Source organism: Apis mellifera, linkage group LG1 (genome assembly GCF_003254395.2).
Source record: "Apis mellifera strain DH4 linkage group LG1, Amel_HAv3.1, whole genome shotgun sequence".
NCBI classification, from domain to species: Eukaryota; Metazoa; Arthropoda; class Insecta; order Hymenoptera; family Apidae; genus Apis; species Apis mellifera.
The window spans coordinates 4,660,924-4,682,838 of NC_037638.1; the positions used below are offsets into that span (position 1 = coordinate 4,660,924).

At 37.2% G+C, this 21,915-nt stretch overlaps 1 protein-coding gene across 2 annotated transcripts; it reads left to right on the top strand.

The window, feature by feature from the left end:
* Positions 1 to 953: 953 nt before the first annotated feature.
* LOC725532 (LIM/homeobox protein Awh) lies at positions 954 to 20,532 on the top strand. Of its 2 annotated transcripts, none has more exons than XM_001121365.5 (6): positions 954 to 1,199; positions 12,396 to 12,679; positions 18,555 to 18,772; positions 19,025 to 19,273; positions 19,700 to 19,873; positions 20,104 to 20,532. In XM_001121365.5, the coding sequence occupies exons 1-6, from the start codon at positions 1,194 to 1,196 to the stop codon at positions 20,169 to 20,171; spliced, it is 999 nt and encodes a 332-aa protein (XP_001121365.2). In that variant the 5' UTR covers positions 954 to 1,193; the 3' UTR covers positions 20,172 to 20,532. The 2 variants fall into 2 exon arrangements, with proteins under 2 accessions (XP_001121365.2, XP_006562009.1); XM_006561946.3 differs by having other exon boundaries at positions 19,028 to 19,273.
* Positions 20,533 to 21,915: the final 1,383 nt, after the last annotated feature.

A 21,915-nucleotide genomic window follows, 5' to 3' on the forward strand; every position in this document is an offset into this window, starting at 1 on the left:
GACCAAGGGGTATATCCCATGCAAACCTCCGAGAGGTGGACTTAAAGGCTCTTCGGATTCTTATTTCCCCATAAATAATTTTAATGACGCGTCGCGGCAGTTCAGGTAGGGCGAAGCTATGCGGAGCCCTGGACCTGTAGCCAGTATTGTTATTTATTATATTCGTCGCATGTGAGCAAGCCTCTACACGCTCGAACACGGTCGTATTGTACGTGTGAAAATGCGAAAATATGATGTATCGCGATCGATAAAAGTTTCCTTTTATTATTTAGCGCAGCAATTTTTATTTTATAAAATTGGCAAAAATGGACTGATTATTAAAATTCTACGAAGAATCAAACCATATATTATATTAACTTATATTCTTTCGATATATCAAAAAGAAAAAAAGAAATAGTCATAGAACTTTTTATGATAATAATTTCTAAATCGTTTATTTAATACTCGAAAAGTAATTCGGTATCCAACTAAAGTTCAAGCAATGTATATTTCGGTCCGTAAACAAACATAATGAAAACCGGGGAAGAAGAAGATTTTCGATTTTCTGGTGGAAAATTAACGCAGTTATTTGCCAAACATCTTAAAAATTCCCAGGATTTCCTTCGAAATCCCCCGAAAACTTGCCAACCGAGAGAATACTTCTCGTCGTAACCTATCACAACACGGTCGACAATTACGCGGGGCTACCCCATCCCGGGAGAAAGATCTTCGAGAACGATCCTTTTTCACACGCGGCACTCGCGACCAATCGAGAAGGACTCGTATCGCGGCCGGTAGTGGGGGATAGCGGCGTGCGCGTGTGCGCCTCGCGCGGTGGATCGAGTTTCGCGTCATTGGGCGTACCGCGGCTCGGCCAATCGGGGACGGCGCAGCGCCCGTGCCCACCCGACCCACCCAGCCACGCCCACTTCTCGCCGATATGATACGCGGCTCTCTCTCCCCGTGCCCGTAGTGTAGTGTAGGAATTACGTTTATTATACCGCCGAGCGCATCGAGTCTCGGGCCATGCCGCGCTCCTCGGGCGTAGCTATCGCTTGCTTGCGGGTCGCGAATTATATTATTTGTTCGTGCGATTTTACGCGATGCTATTGAGGCCGCGGATTACTCTCCTGTGACCGATAACCAGAAGTTATTATCGGATCGGCGAATTAAATAAAGGAAGTGTCTCTGGATCCGTTGTACCTAAGCCAGTCATGAAGGTACGTGAAAGATATTTGAAAGATATATGTAATTTTTTTCTTTTTTTTTGGATTTCTTATTCATGGATGAAATTTTGTATTTGAATGATTTAAGGTAATTGTTTTGATTTTACCGAGGTTTAGGTTTGGGGATTTGTATATAAGTATAGAACTTTGTTGTGTTATTAGGAATGTAAACAAATTCGTATTAAATGATAGTATTGTTATATATTTATATATTATATCGATTAAGACACGTATAACATTATATATTAAATTTTTATATTTTATAATGTTCGTTCGTTAAAATAATTTCTATTAAATGCAGATTTTAGAAAGAATTCATCAATCGAATATCATGTAAAATTTACAAAGTTGTAACATGTTATAGATCTTGCAAATTTTAAATTCTAAATGTTTTTATAAATTCGTCGCAAACTATTCCATTTCCATTTTTATAATTATAATCATCGATTCTTTCGAAATTTCTAACATTTATCAAAATAACATTTATAAAATATTCAAATATATATATATATATATATATATATATATAAAACATCGAGAGGGAAATATATTGAAATTAGCGAAATTTTCCAATTTTTCGAGATATATCTCTAGATTTAATCAAGACAAAAAGGAAAAAAAAAAAAATTCCCAAGAAAATATCACGGTGAAACGCTACCTACTTTCGTATAATTTACCTGTGCCATAAAATCCCTAGATTCGTCGCGGTTGTGAGTTGATGAGGTTGATGAGCGTTGGTGGACAGCGACACCGTGCGAAGAAAAAGAAAAAAAAGAAAGTAACTGTGTGAAACGTATGAACTCGAGGAATTCTCGAATCGAATCTTACCATCTTTAGTTATTTCGCAAAATTAATTAACAATTTTTATATTTTTCTCTCTCTTTTCCGTCTGTTTAAATCGCTCAAGTATAACCAACAATAAATTCTAGAATCGAAACTATCGATACTCGTTTGATACATTAGTTATTAATATATAAATCATTAAACAATTAAAAGTTTTAAATATATAAAGTAACAGCTCATTATTATCGTTAAGAAGAAAATATTCGATATTTTTCATCGTGTTAGGTAAGATTCGATTTATATCGACACCAAACAATACCACCATCTAACCTAACCTAAAACTAAGATACCTACGATCGATATTTTTGCCATCTTTTTTAACATCGAATATATCGAATATATCGATAGTATCGTACGCCACAGTATAACGCGTAATGTAATTACGAGCAAATATTCGAAAAGAAGTCAAACAAAAGTGAGAATAAGTGTCCTCTCGGAACGAATGCGACGCACGTCGCGGTAAATAACAGTCACGGTGTATTCGCGGATATCTATAAAGTATACCTACGCAGAGACGGGGCGAAATCGTAAATATCTGTAAGATCAGATCCGAGACAGGGCGCATCCCACGCGAGGGGGCGAGCTTTTCGAGATGGCACTCGGGTACGTGTGTGGTCCGGTAAATTGTCGGCGTAAGGCGCAAAATGGCGCATCACCCTGATCCCGAGTTATATGGCCTCCTGGTTTTCAGAGGACTCGTGGAGTGACCACGAGCACGTGGCTATTTTCTTTTTTTTCCCCTTTCCTCTTTTTTTCTTTCAAATGGCCTGTCACCACGGATCGAAGGATAGATGGAAGATTCTTCTCTTATTGCATCGTGAAACGAATGTCGGTAATTTAGTAATTTTTTTTAACGATACGGTTTGAAACTTGAATATCGAGGAATTTGAATTCGATCTTCGATAGTGTATAAAGAAGCATAGTTTATTTATCTGAAAATTTCATATTCTGTGATAATAAGGGACTTTGATAGATTATTTTAGAACGTATTATTATCGTGTTGTCAGAATATAATCTCTGTGGATAGTTTTCAATTTTCTATCACTAATATTTGGTTATAACGACTAGTTATTTTATCAACGCGTTTAATTTGGCATTTCGTATTTACATTCAGATATTATATAAACAGTTACACGATTAAATTTTTATTCGCGATGAGAGAGGAAGTTATTCAAATATACTAATGTGAACTTTAAATTTCTATTTTAAGACTTCAACTTATCATTAATTATTTTATTTTTCAATTTTTCCTCCAGAAAATGATCATCGTCCAGATTAATAAATCGACGTGTGATATATTCGAACGTCGAGAAATCCTTTTTTTCTTTTTTTTTACGAAACCATAAAGTAAGGATTTGTCGATAACGTGAAAGTGGACATGATCGGGGAATGGCGGCGATCCCATAGATCGTAACTCCGGATGATCCGTTTTACGAAGGTTACCAGTTAGAAAATCCTCGCGTTTTTTTCTTCGCCATTAATCTTCCGTAATCTTTTAAACTCTTTACTTTAATACTGTTTTATCGACCCGATTCACTTAACGTTTCAACTATGATCTATCGTGTTTCGTCTTTTTTCCATTTTACGGATCATTTTTAATTCCAAGTTTCTTTTTTAAAATAAAATTAAAATACCCAGAAAAATTTTCAAAAAGAAATCTTTCGATTCGCATTTTCGATATTTTATATATTTTTCGACTCAAATTTATAATAATACGAGTGAATAATTTAACTATTCGTGGTCTAATCGTTAAAAGAAAAATGCAGAAAAAAAAAAAGAAAGAATCAATCAAATTTAAATACCCGTTCAATAAAATTTAATTCTCCGTTCGAAATATTAATAAATTTCAATCGATCCGCGCGTATCTATTAAAAATAAAAATAAAGCAAGTCTGCCCCCCCTTCCCTGCCAGACTTAAAACTATTTCGTCTATTTCTCTAATTTGAATATTTACATAATCCTTTACATAAAAAAACGCGGAATCGTGGAGGCGAGTTTGTAAATTTCCTCGTTAAACTCGTTCCATAAAAAAGGGGGGGAGGGGATAGAAACGAGATTATCGAAACGAATGGTAAAAGAAAAAATAGATAAATAAATCTGGAAAAAACTCGAGATCTGGATAATAAATTGATTGGAACTGGCCGCGAGGAAACGCGTCACATTAACATATGTTTGCATTTTATTAATAGAGTGCCATAAGTGTGGATTTGTTTTGCTTCTATCGCGTATATATTATCGCCTCTATATTCCTCTCTCGATCCAACGAATATTCACACTTTGTCATCGACGTGTCTTCGCGCGACCGTGTCGAAATAAAATTGTTCCCCCGGCATCCATTAGCATAACCGCCACGTTCCGCCCGTGGAATACACCAGCCATGTATACCAGCGATGGGATAAATTCGAATCGAGTCCAAAGACGAATATCGCGAATATCGGAAATAAACTTGTTCGAAAGTTACTCGCTCGACTCGCGAGACGTTCGATCCCATCGCTAGAACTAATATTCGATATTTCATGATTTTTAGAATTAATGGAAGCGTGTTAATGGAATAAGAAAAATCTCTTTCATACATTTTCATATATATATTCTTGTACATTCGAGAAAAATATTAATATAATCCAATTAAAATCTGAAAAAGACAACGCGTTTTCAGGAGGTGGTTTCGGTCTCGGTTTATTTAGCGACAGACTCGAGCTAATCGCGAGACGAATCTGTTTCTCCCGATCCCTCTCGACCGTTCACCGCAATGGTGAACGATGAAAGGAAGGAGAAGGGAAAGAGAGAAGGGAAGAATTATCGGGAAAGTCGACAGTGCAACATTTTGCGGCCCGTGAAAAAGCAAGAAATCGGATGGCGATTTAAATAGATCTCGAGTGGGCCCCTCTTTACACGGCTCGTCCATTGTGCCGTCCGCAAGGTATACACGTTTCACCCTGTGAGACCAAGGGAGAGAGGGGGAGGCGGAGGTGGAGGATTTTTCCACGAAGAGGCGTGAAAGGAGGCTCGTGCCCTTGGTTTGGCGGTATGCGCGCCACTCGAAACTCACAAAAACCGGCATTATTCTCTCTCTTTCTCTCTCTCTCTCCTGCTTCTCATCGTCTCTTTTTCGTTTCAACGGGGTATACGCATCGGAGGAGTATCGTCCTCGTTTTGGAGAAAGAAAACGGGGACTGGGGGAGAAGAAGGATGGCGGGCCACTTTGTCAACTTGTCACCCGGGTCGAGGAGATCCGCGAGAGAAAACGAACGAAAGACCCCTCGGGATGAAGGGAAGAACTACGATCGTTCTTGTTCGCACCAGGAAGTCTTAGCTCCTCTCCTCTCCTCCTCGAGGCGTTCCTCTTTTTCTTGCTTCCCTTTTATCTTTTTTTCCTTTCTTCTCTTTTCTTTTCTTTTTTTTCTTTTTTTTTTTTCGCTCCCCCCTCCTCCCTTTGGAGAGGAAGGGTGCAAAGCTTTTGTACGTGCAGTGCTTTTACGTCCGAAGCTTTTGTTTGATATCGTTCTCTGATACGATCAGAGTTTGGATAATTGATTCGAGGTTAGGTTCAACGAAAGAAGGATTTTTAATGAAAAGGAACGAAAAAGTTGCTTGAAATTTATAATGTAAATTTTGTTTTTAGTGAACAAGAGGCTAGATTCGTGCTTACTTATTTAAAAAAAAAGTTTTGTTGGATATCGTTTTCGTTACGATCGATACGTTTGAGGTTAGATTAAACGAAAGGAGGATTTTTAATGAAAGGGAACGAAAAAGTTGCTTGAAATTTATACTGTAAATTTTGTTTTTAGTGTTAATTGAACAAGGATTGAACAAAATTTAACTTACTTATCTAGAAAAAAAAGTTAGGTTAGATTCGATCGTTCTCGTTACGATCGTTTGAAGTTAGATTAAACAAAAGGAGGATTTTTAATGGAATATATAAAGAATATATTATATAAAGGATCGAAAAAATTACTTAAAATTTATAATATAAATATTATTTTTAGTGTTAGTTGAACAAGAGATTAAATTTGTGTTTACTTATCTAGAAAAAAAAATTTTGTTCGATATTGTTCTCGATCGTTTAAACGATTTGAAGTTAGATTCAAAAGGAGGATTTTTAATAGAAGAAGTTGCTTAAAATTTATAATATAAATTTTATTTTTAATGTTAATTGAACAAGAAGATTTGTATTTACTTATCTAGAAAAAAAAGTTTTGTTCGATATCGTTCTCGTTACGATCGTTTGAGGTTAGATTAAACGAAACGAGGATTTTTAATGGAACTATATAAAGAACTGAAAAAATTACTTAAAATTTATAATATAAATTTTATTTTTAGTGTTAATTGAAGAAATTAGATTCGTGCTTACTTATCTAGAAAGAAAAATTAAGTTTAAATTTTGTTCTCGATTGTTTGGATAATTGATTTGAGATTAGATTCAAAAGGAGGATTTTTAATAAAAAAAAATTTGAAACAAGCTTGAAATTTATAATATAAATTTTGTTTTTAATGTTAATCGAAGAGATTCGTGCTTACTTATCTAGAAAAAAAAGTTAGGTTAATTTTTGTTCGATATCGTTCTCGATCGTTTGGATAATTAATTTAAGGTTAGATTCAAAAGGAGGATTTTTAACGGAAGAAGTTGCTTGAAATTTATAATATAAATTTTGTTTTTAATATTAATTGAAGAGATTAGATTCGTGCTTACTTGTCTAGAAGAAAAAGTTAGATTAAATTCTGTTCGATTCTGTTAATATCGTTCTCGATCGTTTGGATAATTGATTCGAGGTTAGATTCAAAAGGAGGATTTTTAATAGAACAAGTCGCTTGAAATTTATAATATAAATTTTCTTTTCAGCGTTAATTGAACAAGAGTAGATAGATTCGTGCTTATCTATCGAGAGAAGAAAGTTAGGTTATGGCGACATTTCACATTTCACGTATCGCACACACTTAACACATTGTATTCGTGAGACGCGAATTGAATAAAAAACGCGAACGATTTATTTGCGCGTGCGCGGGAATTAAATAAGGAAGACAAATCGTAGAATTCGAACAAGATTAAAAGATTGAAACGAATTAAACGATCTGGGTGAAAGAAGTGTGTATGGGAAACGGGGCCGTATATCTGCATATTTATACCTGGCACGTGTGAGCTATATATCGATACAGCTTAACTGTTACACCAATTACTTTTACATATCCTCGCACACAGGTGAGAAATTCAAGTAGGAAGGCGTAGGTTAATTAACGACACGGGGATAATTTGCTCGATATTGTTCTCGATACTATCTCCGTATCTTTGAAATATACAATTTTTTCAAAATATTCTTCCGTAATTTCCATCCCAAACGATCTTATTATCTTATCTAATCCAAAAATATTATACGATAAATTCATTCATCATTTTCAACATATTTATTCCATTCATAAAAATGCAAAAGTAATTTCGATTAAAAAATTCGCACAAATAAAGAAAGTCATACTTTATTTTCACCAAAAAAATTTCGTTAGAAAATAGGGAGAAGAGCATTCCATAATTCTTTTTTTACAGAAAAAAAGATCTCTCTTTTCCCAAAAAAAAAAGGAACGCGTTTCGAAACGTAACCGCTCGCAGCAAAAAGGCCGATGGGTATCATCGGTTATTACCTACGAGGCAAGCAAGCAACCATCCTCGGATGTCATTGGCGGCCGAGCAGGGAAGAAGCGGACCACGAGTATCGGTTTCAATGGTGTCGCGCACCGAGAGTGACACGGATAGCCGCGGATACCGTAGAAAAGCTTACAGGACTCCCCAAAGGACCTCCCGTCGACAGCCTTTCAATGTTTGAAAGTCATACCCCGGTGGTGTGCACGAGGGGACCGAAAGCGAAACCACTCGAGAGAAGGCCGGGGAATGGAGGGGCCTCATGGCGTGTTCTCAATAGAGGCGTGTACATGAACCCCGATGCGCACGCGCGAGAAAGAGAGAGACAGAGAGCGTGGCCTCTGCGAAAGCGATCCACCTTTGTGTAAATAAGGCAATAAGGCGAACCGAAGCGGGATTATTCTTCGGTTAAGCCCGTGGATCGGATTATGGGACGGATGATATCGATAGTCTCTGTTGGGATGTCACGAGGCGTTTTCTGAGACGGACGCACTTTCTCGAAAGGTGTGCATAATTAATAATTGCGTCTGTTATTCGAAATTCTTATTCTCTAAAAGAATAATAAAATTACCGAGTTACGAATAGTTCGTTGTACAATGTGATTCGTTTAAAAAATGGACGATTCGAGATACGGAAGGAAACTTTTTAAAGGAAAAGGGAAGAATTTTCGAATTTAAAGAGCTCGACTTGGAAAGTTTGGAATAATTTCTCCCCTTGGAGGAAGGTTTTATAATTCTCATAATAAACCCGAAAAAAATCACGCCCCTGACGGCGCGAGAGCAGAGGGGGAGCCGAATATTTCGGGTAGGAATGGGTGGGGTACGTCGGTTTACCATAACTTATGGGGCTGGTCGAGATCGCGTCTCCATGATGGGCACGAGGAGTCGCCCATACAAGGAGTCGCGCTCGTGTTCCCTGAAGCGTTAGGTGTTAGGTTAGGTATAGAGGCAGCACCTAGAGGCTTGCAGGTATTACGTTACAATGCCATTATGTAACTCCCGTACCATTGTGGGGACCCCGTTGTGACGTATGGTTAACCACCGACCATAACCAACCAAATGTTCGCACGTTCTCAACAGAGAGGAAGTATTTTGTACTCGGTATTTGGCCGATGCGCGAGCATCGACCGTGTATCGAAACCAAGGGAAATGATTTTGGAAAGGGGAGGGGGTAGAGGAGTGATTGTTGGGGATACGATTAGCGGGGTGAAAAGGAGAGGGGAATCGAGAGGTATCCGATTCGTTGTTTCGAAGTAAGCAATTTAGGTTAGGAATAATTTTTGGGATACGAATTGTTATTTGTATTGTATTATATTTATATTGGTATTAAATTATGGAAAGTTAGAGTTGAAATTTGAGTTGAAAGTGACTTTTGGGAATGGATCGTAGGGAAATTTGTGATTCATGGAAAATTAGAATTAAAAAGTATCGTTTCTTTGTTTCGAAGTAAGTAATTTAGGTTAGGTTAAGAAGTTATATGTTAGAAATAATTTTTAGAATATTATTAATTATGAAATTTAAGTTAAAAATGAGTTTTGGGAATGAATCCTAGAGAAATTTGTGATTCGTAAAAAATTAGAATTAAAAGTATCGTTGTTTTTTTGTTTCGAAGTAAATAATTTAGGTTAAGTTAAGAAGTTATATATTAGAAATAATTTTTGGAATATGAATTATTATTTATATTATATTATATTTATATTAATATTAATTATATTAATGGAAAATTAGAGTTGAAATTTTAGTTAAAAATGATTTTTGGGAATGGATTCTAGGGAAATTTGTGATTCGTGAAAAATTATCGTTTCTTCGTTTCGAAGTAAATAATTTAGGTTAGATTAGAAGTTATATATTAGAAATAATTTTTGGAGTAGGATTAATTATAAAATTAGAGTTAAAAATGATTAGATCCTAGGGAAATTTGTGACTTATGGAAAATTAGAATTAAAAAGTATCGTTGTTTTTTCGTTTCGAAGTAATTTAAGTTAGGTTAAGAGATTAGAAATAATTTTTGGGATATGAAATTAATTATGAAATTTAAGTTAAAAGTGACTTTTGGGAATGGATTCTAGGGAAATTTGTGATTCGTGAAAAATTAGAAAAATATCGTTTTTTGTTCGTTTCGAAATAAATAATTTAGGTTAAGTTAAGAAGTTATATATTAGAAATAATTTTTGGAATATGATTAATTATGAAATTTAAGTTAAAAATGACTTTTGGGACTTTTCGAAGTATAATTTAAGTTAGGTTAAGAAATAATTTTTAGCATATGATTAATGAAGTTTGTAATTCGTGGAAAATTAGAGTTGAAAGAATTATCATCATGTTTCTTAATTTCAAGATGTAAATTAAATTAGGTTAAAAGGAGTATGATAAGTTAAAAGTAATTTTTAAAAATATGATATTTTGTTCCAAAGTATAAATTGTTAAATTTATATTTAACAATTAAAATTAGAAATAACTTTTAACAAATGATTCTTAAAATAATTATCAATTTGTTTCGAGATCTAATTTGAATTAAAAAACAATCTTAACAAATCCTGTAATTTCATTCGAAGAATTACTCTTTGACTTCCGTATCGACCGATACTCCTCCTTTCGAAACTGAAAACTTTTCAGTTCATTGGCCCCAAGATTCAATATCTTTCTCGCCAATTTGTCCACCCGTCAACGACAATCACCAAATTATCGTATCTAATTCTTCCTTATTATCTCGCCTTTATTTCATCGAGGTTAGAAATTTCGCGTGCACACAAACTCGATCGTGAAACGCTCGATTAATCTTCCTCGTTCCCTTCCTTTTCTTCCGTCGTAATAAATCCACGGATAAAATATTACCCCGCGTTTCGACTGGTTCGTTCGCTCGTACGTGTGTCGCGACTTCACACACACCCACAACTCACACGCTGGACAGAGGTTAGAGTTATGCCAGCATATGTGACAATAACGAGCCACGGTTGCATACGAGGCGGGATCGTAAAACGGAGGATTAAACTCCTTTCGGCTATTAGTCTAATATATGCGTTCCGATATCGAAAAAAGAGAATCGCGATTCGAAGATCTTTTTCTCTGAATGAATCTTAATGGTGGATCTCGAATTTCATCTTGAAAATTACCTACGATCGATAACAGCTCCGCACATGTACTCGAATTACGCAAAAAGTGGATCGATTATTGAAAAAAGTTTCCGAAGCGTACAGATTTGAACGAATTTTCGAAATGGATACTTGTTGAAAAATCCAAAGATCCAAGTTCTTCCAAAGAAAAAGGATAGACCTCGACTCGACTTCTGCCTGTTGTCCGTTAAACGTGTGAGAAAAAAAAAAAAGAAGAAAAAGATCGGGTAACGGGGTAACGAAGTCGACGATCCCCTGTTAAACATTTCCGCGAACGGCATTGTGCCACTCTATCCCATACAGAATTCAAACTACTCGGATACGCTGTTGTCACGAATGCCGGGCCACGCTTGATGGATGCGCGCGTTTCGATCAATCTGTTACAATGCAGTTTGCCATGGCTGCTATTCGAACAATCTTTCCTTTCGAAACGAACGAATTCTATTCCTACGTTCCTCGCCAAAAAAAGAAAAAGATCATCATTCATCATTATCAAATTTTCATTTTCTACGTACCGTAAATAAAATGTACAAAAATAAAAATTTAGAGAAACCTCGTATCTCAATTCCATGTTATTCCGTACATTGACAAAATGATGTAAAATTAAACGTGATTTTGATCAAATAATGGAATGATATAATACAATACTGTTGGAACAATCGATTCACTTTTGATTATCGACCGTTTGTGAAAATTAATTCGAATAAAATCAAACGATTTTTCCCTCCCTTCCCCCGTGCAAAGTTTATTTACGCGGCACGCCCCGCTCGTTCAGGAATCATTTAGGTTATGTATCGTTTTGTAGCCACGGGATCGGGCCGTGAATCCGGACACGAGTCGTGGTAACAAGAGCGTGGACACAATGATAGAGGACGGTTCGCTGGCTGGACGCCACGGTTGCCCGTTTAAACGGTTCCCCCATTGGAGGCTCTCCAACCTCCCTATCGTTCGAGGGGTTGTCACAGGGCTGGGCCGGCCACGTATATTACACCGATACTACACATTGTGCACAATGACACCTCCGTGTCTATATATATATCGAAAAGAAGGGGGGCCACGCAGACTTTCGAGGGTTCGAGAGGCCTGCATTGCACCTCTACCGTGTCTATACTGCGCTTATGTCGGCAACTGTGTAACGATTCGCTGCAGGGCGCCCTATTCGCTTGACCAGCTGTCCACTGGAACGCTCGTCGCGCCTCCAGTGGGAAAACTTTGAACCAGAGCTACTTGGACGCACAGGCAGAGTGATGGGAAAAATTTAATCGTCAAAGTTTACTTAATAAAATTGCTGATCTTTATCGTTCAAATAATTATAATTTGCCGAGATTGATATGAGAAATATCGATGTAATGGCTGTGAATAAAAATTATTTAAGCATTTGGATTAATCGATGTAACTTTGTTCGAAATATTCAACTGACGCTTTTTCAACGTGTTAATCCGACTGTTGAGAAAGATCGATGGATTTTAAGAGGATTAAAGCGAAGTACATAGTACAACGATTACGATAAATTTTCGTAACGAATAAAGTAACACGTTCTCGATCTTTTTTTTAAAGAAAGGAATAATATCTATCTAATGGAATATTAATGAAAATGAAATTGCAGACAGAGGTGGAAGACATGACGAGCGACGGCGTGTGCGATGGAACCGGGGCGAATCTCGCCGCGCCGGAGACTACCGGCGGCCTGATAGGACCGGAAATGCCGGCGAACGTGATGGAGTGCGGCGGATGCGGAGAGCGCGTCCGCGAGCGCACCGTCCTCTGCGTCGGCGGTCGAACTTGGCACTCTAGGTGCTTGAGGTGCTTCGCGTGTGCCAGGCCGCTACACGATCAACACTCGTGCTTCTTGAAGGGCATGAGGCTCTATTGCAGGCACGACTATGCTCTGTAAGTTTAACATCGTTAAAAGGATTTTTGCGTTTTATAAAGAAATCGTGAATCCAATTATCAAATATTAATTGTAAAGTATTTTAGAAGAATATTATATAAATTCGTAGATAATTGAATAAAGATATCAAAGAATTTTTATCGAAGGTTAAATATGTTCGCTGGGATGAAGGCATAAATCCAGGTGTAATTGCCATCGTGTCGTCAAAGATCTGGGTTTTCTTGTAACGGCAATTTACAGATCGAAAGAGATTCAATTATCGCGATAACGCACAAAGTAAACGTTCCTGTTATGTGTAATATTCAAATGCGCGCGGTTGATCTAGCTCTAGTGGAATAATAATAAAGCACGGTGAGAGATCGGTGCGAGCGTCGTGTTTGCGTTATCAATGCAATAAATAACAATTCGTTGCGTACGAAACCTCTCAATCGAGCCGCGAAAACGAAACTAGAAATTTTCCCTCGACACGACACGACACGACACGATCCTTAAATGACTCGTCTACGGATCGATAAGCGTGTAAATCAACGTTAACGTTTCTATAAGTAAATTAGCGATGCGAGGTATTTTGTCGTATGGCCGATTAAGTGGTTGAACTACTTTTCCAATGTTTCTGATTTCTTGATCTTTCGTTGCATCGTGTTCTGAAACTTTTGCCTTCGAAATATCTTCGATACGATTTCGTTAATTTGTCGAATAGATTTTTAAACTGCGACGCGAAATTTTATTCGCTAAATTATATAAATTGATAATATCTAATGTATTTATAGAAATCTCGATGTTTAATACGTAATACGAAATACTTTCGAAAAACCGACTTTACCCGAGTCGAACCGAACGATTCCCGAATAATTCCGATTTAACCCGAACAATTCCCGACTCGACCCGAGTAACCAAACTTCGAATTCTCGTATACTTTTGTTGCTTGTTGTGTTCAAAGTTAGGTTAGATCTCTCGTTCAAATTTCTCCTTACTGAAAAATATCATCGATTGAATTAAAAAAATGGAAAATATAACAATAGTTTCATCTCTTATATTTTCATAAGATTCGATACAAAATCGAAAGAGATCACAATGCGTACAGTAGTAAGCACTTATAGATAATATCTCTAAAGTTGAATTTATCCCCTTTCGTATTTCCTTTCTTCTTCGGATTACATTGATTTCCGCATTCGATAATGTAGACAGCGATACCGGTCGCGCGTCACGATCGGATATCGCGATATATACGTGATTTAGACAGGCCGGTGCAACAGCCAGGTGACCGAACCAACCATTGATTGACAGTTGGATAAACACGTTGGAAAGTGTTCGACTCGGATCCTTCGCGTACAATCGGCCAAGTCACTTCGAGCTTCTTTCATTTCGATCGATCGTGACACTCTCTCTCTCTCTCTCTCCCTCTCCCTCTCCCTCTCCCTCTCTTGCGACCTTCCTCCCTACGAAAATATTCGAAACAAACCGCTTTCGACCGGCCATTATCGAATTCCGCTACAATACGATACGTGTGTCGAACGTTGTGTAAGTAAATAGAAAATCTAATTGAATTTTTGTCGTTGAATCGAATCGGCTTGATATGACTTATTCACGAGATTGGATTATCATTAGAGTTAATTTAAATTTTTAAATTTTATTGAATATTTAACGAACAAAATGCAACAAATGTTAGATTATAGGTTAGATTTTTACGATTCAAGTTAAAAATAAAATTGATAAGTATAACAATCAAAGTTACATGAAGTTAATCAAATTAATTTTCAATAAAGTTATTCTAATCTAATTTCTCATTTTAACTATTAATTATTTTTTTAATTACTCTTTCAGATTTTATTCCAAAACTCAAGATCCAATCTTTTCTTGGAAAAATTAAATTTTCAAGTTACTCGCAGAAAATCACAAAACCCATATTTTATCATTATCTGAAATATCATCGTCGCTTGTATCACTTATCACAGTGGAAACGAGAGTTTAAGGGTCGGCATTCCTCGCAAAGACGGTATCGGTGTGGATATTTTCGTGGCGTGTCCGTCTTTTCGAGGGTCAAAGTGGCGTGTATGCGGGAGGTCCCGAGGAATCTGCCGCGTAATTTTTTTCGACCGACGTTTTTCGCCTCGTAATGCCGGCTTACGATGACCCGGTCGACAGGATCCACGACCCCGTAGACACGTCGACAACCGACTCGGGGAGGAGAGGCGAAGCCGCGCTGCCTATTTCGAATTTACGCTCGGCTCGTCGTGATAAATGATCGAAAACTATATATGTATATATATATGTATGGTGGATATATGCCACGAACAAGCTCTGGACCGAAGAATCGAGGACACGCCGAATCTTTTATACGACTCGTGATCGAGGAGTGTTGATACAATGCGACCTAATTAAATACGCCGTTTCGATTCGATATACCGTTCTAATTTTGCGCGCGAAAGAATTTTTAAAAAATTAAATTTCTCTCGTAAATAAAGCTTAAGAAACGAGGGAAGAATTTCGACTCGATGATTCTTCACAATTTAATTCAATTCGAAATAATGGATTAATGGAAAACAACGAGCACGTTGTTTGATTTTATAACGAGTTTCTCTCTCGAGGATTAATTTTTATCTCTCGCTTTCGTGTCTGCTCTTTTAGGATCTACATATGTCGCGATAAAGGAAACTCGGAAGGAGAGAGACAATCGGTCGCTCAAAATTCAAATCCCTTCCTAGAGATTGACGTGGGCGAGACGAGAAAGTTGTTGCCGTTGCGGCCACGATGAATTAGTGATTCGCCGAGAGACAATAGGATTAAAGTGCAAGTCTTCTCCTTTTTCCTTTTCTTTCCTACGTGGTGCTTGTCTTTGCGCGAGATTTACGATTACGATACAAATATACATTCATATATTCCATTAATTATCGATCGAGTGAAAAATCGAAGGAGAACGCCTCGATTCGTCTAATCGATTATTTTTGTTCGTTCATTCCATCTTTTCGAACCTCTTTCGCGATTAACATTTCGAAAGAATGCGAAGAAAATTCTAACACTTCGAATTTTCGATCGTTACAAAAAGAAAAAAAACAATCGTGAGATTCAAAGTCAACGAAATCGATAGATAGCGATAAAAAAAAAACGTTATAACTCTGTAATAAATATTATATATATTATATTATATTATATTATAACGCTGTAACTCTGTGTAATAAATCACTGGTACGATCGAATATATACATAATTATAACGAAGCAAGCGAAGCGCAATGTCTCGCACGATCAACTCCATTAAGCAGCTCCTTATAGCCGTGCAAATATCCGCTCCCTCTCGCGTACGAATCCTCCTCTTAATCCGCTCGGTTGTCGAAACACACGGAGCAATAGTGGTGGCATCTAGCAGCTCGTCCGGGTATATAAACCGTACATACCTACTCACTTTCTCTGGTTTGGTGGTGGGGCCACCGGGATAGTCGCGTGGCCCCATAAGATACGCTGGCGGGGAGGGAGGGAGGGCATAACCCCTTACACGGGCCGTATAAACGGCCAAGTCTCGGCTCGTAGCCGGGGAGGAACCGGACGAGGAATCGGGATGCACTTTCCGTGTTCATGAATATGATAATGGGCTAATGGCCGGCTAGTCGTTGTTTAATTACCAGCAGCGGCGCACACCGACCGACCACACCACGCCACCGTCGGCCGTGAAGAAGCCACCGTGTGGTCGTTGGTGTCTCGTCGTTAGGCCGAGGACTTCACGAGGTTGTGTTGCTGGCAACGTTGGTGCACCCGTAACACCCACCTCTCCGACCCATTCATCGTTGCCCAGCGTGCGTGTGTCGTGTAGCATGCTCGTGTCTTGCCGCTACACGACTACCGTTTACACCGAGCTAGGCTCTCGGAGAGAGAGAGAGAGAGAAAGAGAGAGAGAGAGAGACTTTTTCGCAAGAACCTTTTCTCGATGCGGTTAGATCGTGGGGGCAACAGCAACCACGTAGACCAGAGAGATTTCACGAGAGAGTTTCAGAGAGTTTCAGAGATGTAAGTTACCTTGGTCGTTCGGTGTAAGAACGAAGAAAGAAACGAGTAAGAAGCGGGGGTGTGAGGATTTGGTTGGTGCATCGTTTCGGGAGAACGTTCGTGTTTAGCATCGTTGCAAAGGAAGTTTGGTTTAAGTGGTGAGAAAGATCGGAAAGTATACTTTTAATGGAGAAATATACGTTTATTTTTAGTTTGGATAGAAGAGATTCTCGTAATTTTCATTTTCATCCTAGCATTCGCACAGATTCCATTTCGTGTTCTGTTTATAACTGTTTATACTTTTTTTTTTTCTATTTTCCTTTCTCATTTTCATTTTCCCTGCTCCTAACCATCCACATTCCCTTCACTTCCTCCTTATCTCGCGACTCTCGTTTCTCCCTTTTTTTACCTTCTCTCGTTTATTATTCCTTTTTCTTTCTTCCTCCCCCCTTCTGCGGTGTTCATGCGCGGCAGCGCGAGTTTACATACACGCAAACATACTCTTGGAGGTTAGAGCTCGCGCTTCGGGATCCAAGAGTCATTTATTTGTCACAGGACGACCGGTACAGGCTGGCTTGTTCCAGGTAAACGCGCGTTCGTGCGCGACGCGTTATCTAAGACCGTTCTCTTTCTCTCTGCTCCTCGAGTACGAATTATATTCTCTGTTCTGAGCATTCGTGTCGGCCATTGCAACGCGCAGGAGCATTGATAATCGAGTCTCGACCGTGTGAAATCGTGCGCACATTTTTGGCGCACCGTCCGATCTTCCTTACCCACGTACGATAATCTCGAGTTTTATTTGGTTGTTTTGCCAAGAACAGTGGGATACCGTGGCTAATTGTAACGTGCGATTAAATTCAAATTATTTCCTTGACGTTTTAATTATAATTTATAATTAGAGTTATAATTTATATTCGGTGTATGTATGTATAAATATATATATAACTGTGCAAAAGGCCATATATATAATATTCGAAACAAGGAAAAACATATGAAATATCGATAAATGTGAGTTGAGGTTATGTGTTGCTTCTCTATGTGTTCAATATATATTTTTTTTATGTCGATAGATTTATTTTAAATTCGATAGATTTTTGTACAGTAGTATAATGCATGACAAATCAATCGTTTTAATAATTGTCCTGCTGACAAAAACATCTCACAGATAACTTTAAAACTAATGATTTTTTAACATATATTTATTAAAATTCTTTTATTCTTTTCTCTTGTTTAATGAATAGAAATATGCTTTTGAAGTTTATCCTTAATCTTTCTAATAAACTCTATACATAATATATCTACGTATGAAATATATACATGAAACATTTATTTTATCTTTACTTATTTCTGTGCAGATTTAATTTTAAAAATCTACACTTCAACAATAAGAAATAACAAACAAATCCTAGTCAAATGCTCGAATCGTCTACCCTCAAGGTTAATTCGAGTCGAGTGTGCAGAAAATTCATAAAGAGGATTTGCGTTTTTCTTCTCGCGCAATTTCTATCGACAGTTGAATGTTGGTGCACGCGAACACCCGAGGGAGTTGACGCGAAACGTTTTCTTTAACGTGCGTTCGTTAGAGTCAGAAGGAGTTAAATCCTCGACGGTTCACCTTCCATCGTTGAATTTATTGGCGCCATTGCTGCAAGTGGCCGCGTGCTGCGTGCCTGCAAATTCTTTACGACGCTTCGGATTTCCCGATATGGCAATGCGTAGTTAGTCACGTTAGATTAGAAAAACTTTGAATTCTCGACTCGTTCTATTCAAGCCGCGATTGATAAAATTATTAATGGAAAAAGGACGAGAATGTTTCTCTTAAAGAACAGTAACTCTAAAAACACGAAGGATGAATCCTTGACGACATATATTCGAAATTTTTTTCACTTTTCAGAACGTTCGGTGCTAAATGTGCGAAATGTGGTCGAAGCGTGGGTGCGGGGGATTGGGTGAGGAGGGCCAGGGAAAGGGTGTATCATTTGGCGTGTTTCGCCTGCGACGCCTGTTCCCGCCAACTCTCCACGGGCGAGCAATTCGCACTCCTGGACGCCAGATTGCTCTGCAAGGCTCACTACCTGGACGTCGTCGAAGGCAACAACACCTCTTCCGATGGTGAGACTGTGCGGATACCTTATACACATTCCTTATTAAAATTACGAGCCCGAAAAATAGAAAAATATTCGATTATTAATTTATTTTCACTCGAAATGAAAACCTCTCTTATCTTCTCGACACCTTAACCTTTATTTCGCGATCCAAGTTACGCGATTTGAATCCAATGTGAAAAATAAAGAGGGGGAAACGAGGATAGAGCTCTGGAGAGGCGTATAAATGGTGGAGCACCTCTAATTGGTACTTTCGCAGAAGGCGGTGACTCCGAGAGCGGGCACAAGAGCGGTAACAAGGCGAAGAGAGTGAGAACCACGTTCACGGAGGAGCAGCTCTCCGTTCTTCAAGCGAATTTCCAATTGGACAGCAACCCGGACGGCCAAGATCTCGAGAGGATAGCCCATGTGACCGGGCTCAGCAAAAGAGTTACGCAGGTTTGGTTCCAGAATTCTAGGGCGAGGCAGAAGAAGCATCTGCACACGGGAAAAATGAAAGGGCAACACGGTACTTCTTGCGTTTGTTTCTTTCATCGATATTTGTCTAAAGAGGATTTCTTATTGATACCTTTCTTTTTTTCTTCTTCTTTTTTTCCGATTTTATTCGATCTATCTTTTCGAAGTATAATTATTTACAAAAATACGTTTCTCTCCCTCCCTCTCCCCTCTCGTATGTATTTATTTTATATATATATATATATATATACATAATTTTTCTTGAACAATTATTATTATTATACATCTAATCATATTCTATTGTTTGAATATTTTTATTTTAAAAATGAGATGTACTATAGTGAATATTTTATTTGTATCAAAAGTAAACAGATCCACTTCGAACGTTTTCAAATCAATTAAGATAGTTAAGAAGATAGGATTTTAAAAATTGTTTAAACACAGCTCGAAATCAAAGAAATATTATTTCTTGTTGCAGTCCATCAATCACCGCCAAATTCTAACGCGTCCACCGGCGATTTCGGTCGACACATCAATTTACACCTAACCTATTCGTTTCAACATCAACAGCAACACCATCACGGCCAACAACCTCCGCAATTAAGCCCGGCCACGTGCAAAAGTCCCACACCCTCGATTTATCATAATCATGGTGAGAATATTCACTCGTTTCCTCTCTTGCATGTACGTAAAATTCATTTTTTTTTTTTTTTTTTATGAAAAATTCTTCACTTTATCGATCTACGGTAATGAACCTGGATTCGAATTGGCAGTTATTTTGTATATTAAACGTGAAACGGGATTTCGACGAAATGAAAAAATTTTTGAATCTCGAAAAAGGTCTGTTCTCTATCGAAAGACCACCGTCAATTTTGTCCCCAGGCTCGGAACAATCGATGGATGAACTCTCGCAAGACTCGATGATGTTGTCGATGCCGAACGAGGTTTAATCGCCGTTGGACCACTCCTCGTTGTAAATATTTCTTTATTTTAGTTAAGAAGATTTTTAAACTCTCGTCCATGAATATTTTCATTTCGCGTCTGTTTCTTCGATCGAAGATGGATAGAATTAAAAAAGAGAGAAATTTTGAAATTCTCTCTCGGATAAATGTACGATTGATTTCATACGTTTGATTTTTCATTCGTTCGTAAAATTTTGAGATTTTTAGATCTCGTAAAATTTTTCGGATCTTTTTGAATCAGATTTCGATTTATCTGTCAAGATTTTAGATGGAATTTTATTATAAAAAAGAAAGCGAGGAACAAGAGAGTTTTCCTTGATTTATCGCTTTTCTTTTTTCAAAAATGTTCGAAAAAGGAAAAGAAAGCCGTGGAATTTTGATTGGTTTCCAAAATATTTTTTTACCGTCGCGTTTATCGATTATTTTATTTCTTTGGTACTTATTTTGAAATAACATGAAAATCACAGAAGAAAAATTTAAACAAGTTCAAAGAAATCTATTTTCCTTTTTTTATATCATGTTTTTTAACTGAAAAAAATTAGTTTAATATTTCGATATTTTAAAAGATAAAAATTTAACGATGTTACGAATTAAAAATTTTTAAAGTCGATTATTTTTCGATCGATTCGATTAATTCGATAAGTCGAACGTAACTGAAACACGATTCGTTCTAACTTCGGACATTTTCGTTCTACTTCGGTTATTTTCGACAATCAGAATCCAATAGCCAATCCTCTTCTGCTGATCTTCGGCAAATTACGGATAATAATCGAAAATAACCTAAACATGATTAATTCTATTATAAATTAAATAAAACTCGTATGAAAATATTTTAATAAAGGATATTCTATTGTAAATATTGAAAAAAAACGACTTGCTAAGTTTTTCGTCTGTGATTTTCAATATTTATTCAATTAATTAATCCTTTGAAGCGTGAAACAAAATATATTTATTTTGATTTGTAAGTTAAAGAATACTCCATGTTCGATCAAAGGAATATTAATTATATAAACGGACAACATTTAAAAAAAAAAAATGCTTAAATTTGTAACACCGTTTCAAAGGATTAAATATTTCGATATTTTTAAACGGCATCCGAAATAAAACGTCGTTGATCCGAATATTTCGTATGATTTAGAACGAAATCCGCCCAAATCGTTGTTAACTTATTAAGATAACCAGCAAAATGTAGAGAAGCCAATTTTTAAGACTGGATGGCAGCACAGCTCTCTCGCACTGGATGTTAAGCTTATTATAAATAAGTGAATACAATTAAACGTTCCATATAATGCATAACAAGTCTCCAAGTGCACCAATATGGAAATGAATCGCGAATATTTCCGTAGCGATTGATAGGTGATGATCAACTCGTTATCAACTTTCTAGTTTCGAATCAAGTTTTAACCCTTTCCATTTCCATGCTTTCTCTTCGAATTAATTTTTAATTTTATTAAATTCATTTAATTCTTTTAAACATCGAAACTCAAAGAATACGATGGTTGGATCAGAAATAACCTATAATAGCAAATCCAATGGAAAGGGTTAACCACGAGTATTAAAAAGCTCGATCCGAATCCATCGATACACGTACTTCGATTATACGAATAAGAAATGCCCTTTACGATTCTAAAGAAGTGATAAATGTGATTTTCCTTCTTTTCGAGAAAATGATACATACGATAGTTGTCCTCACTTTGATTGATCCACGGAATTCCCTGATATAATCAGGTTA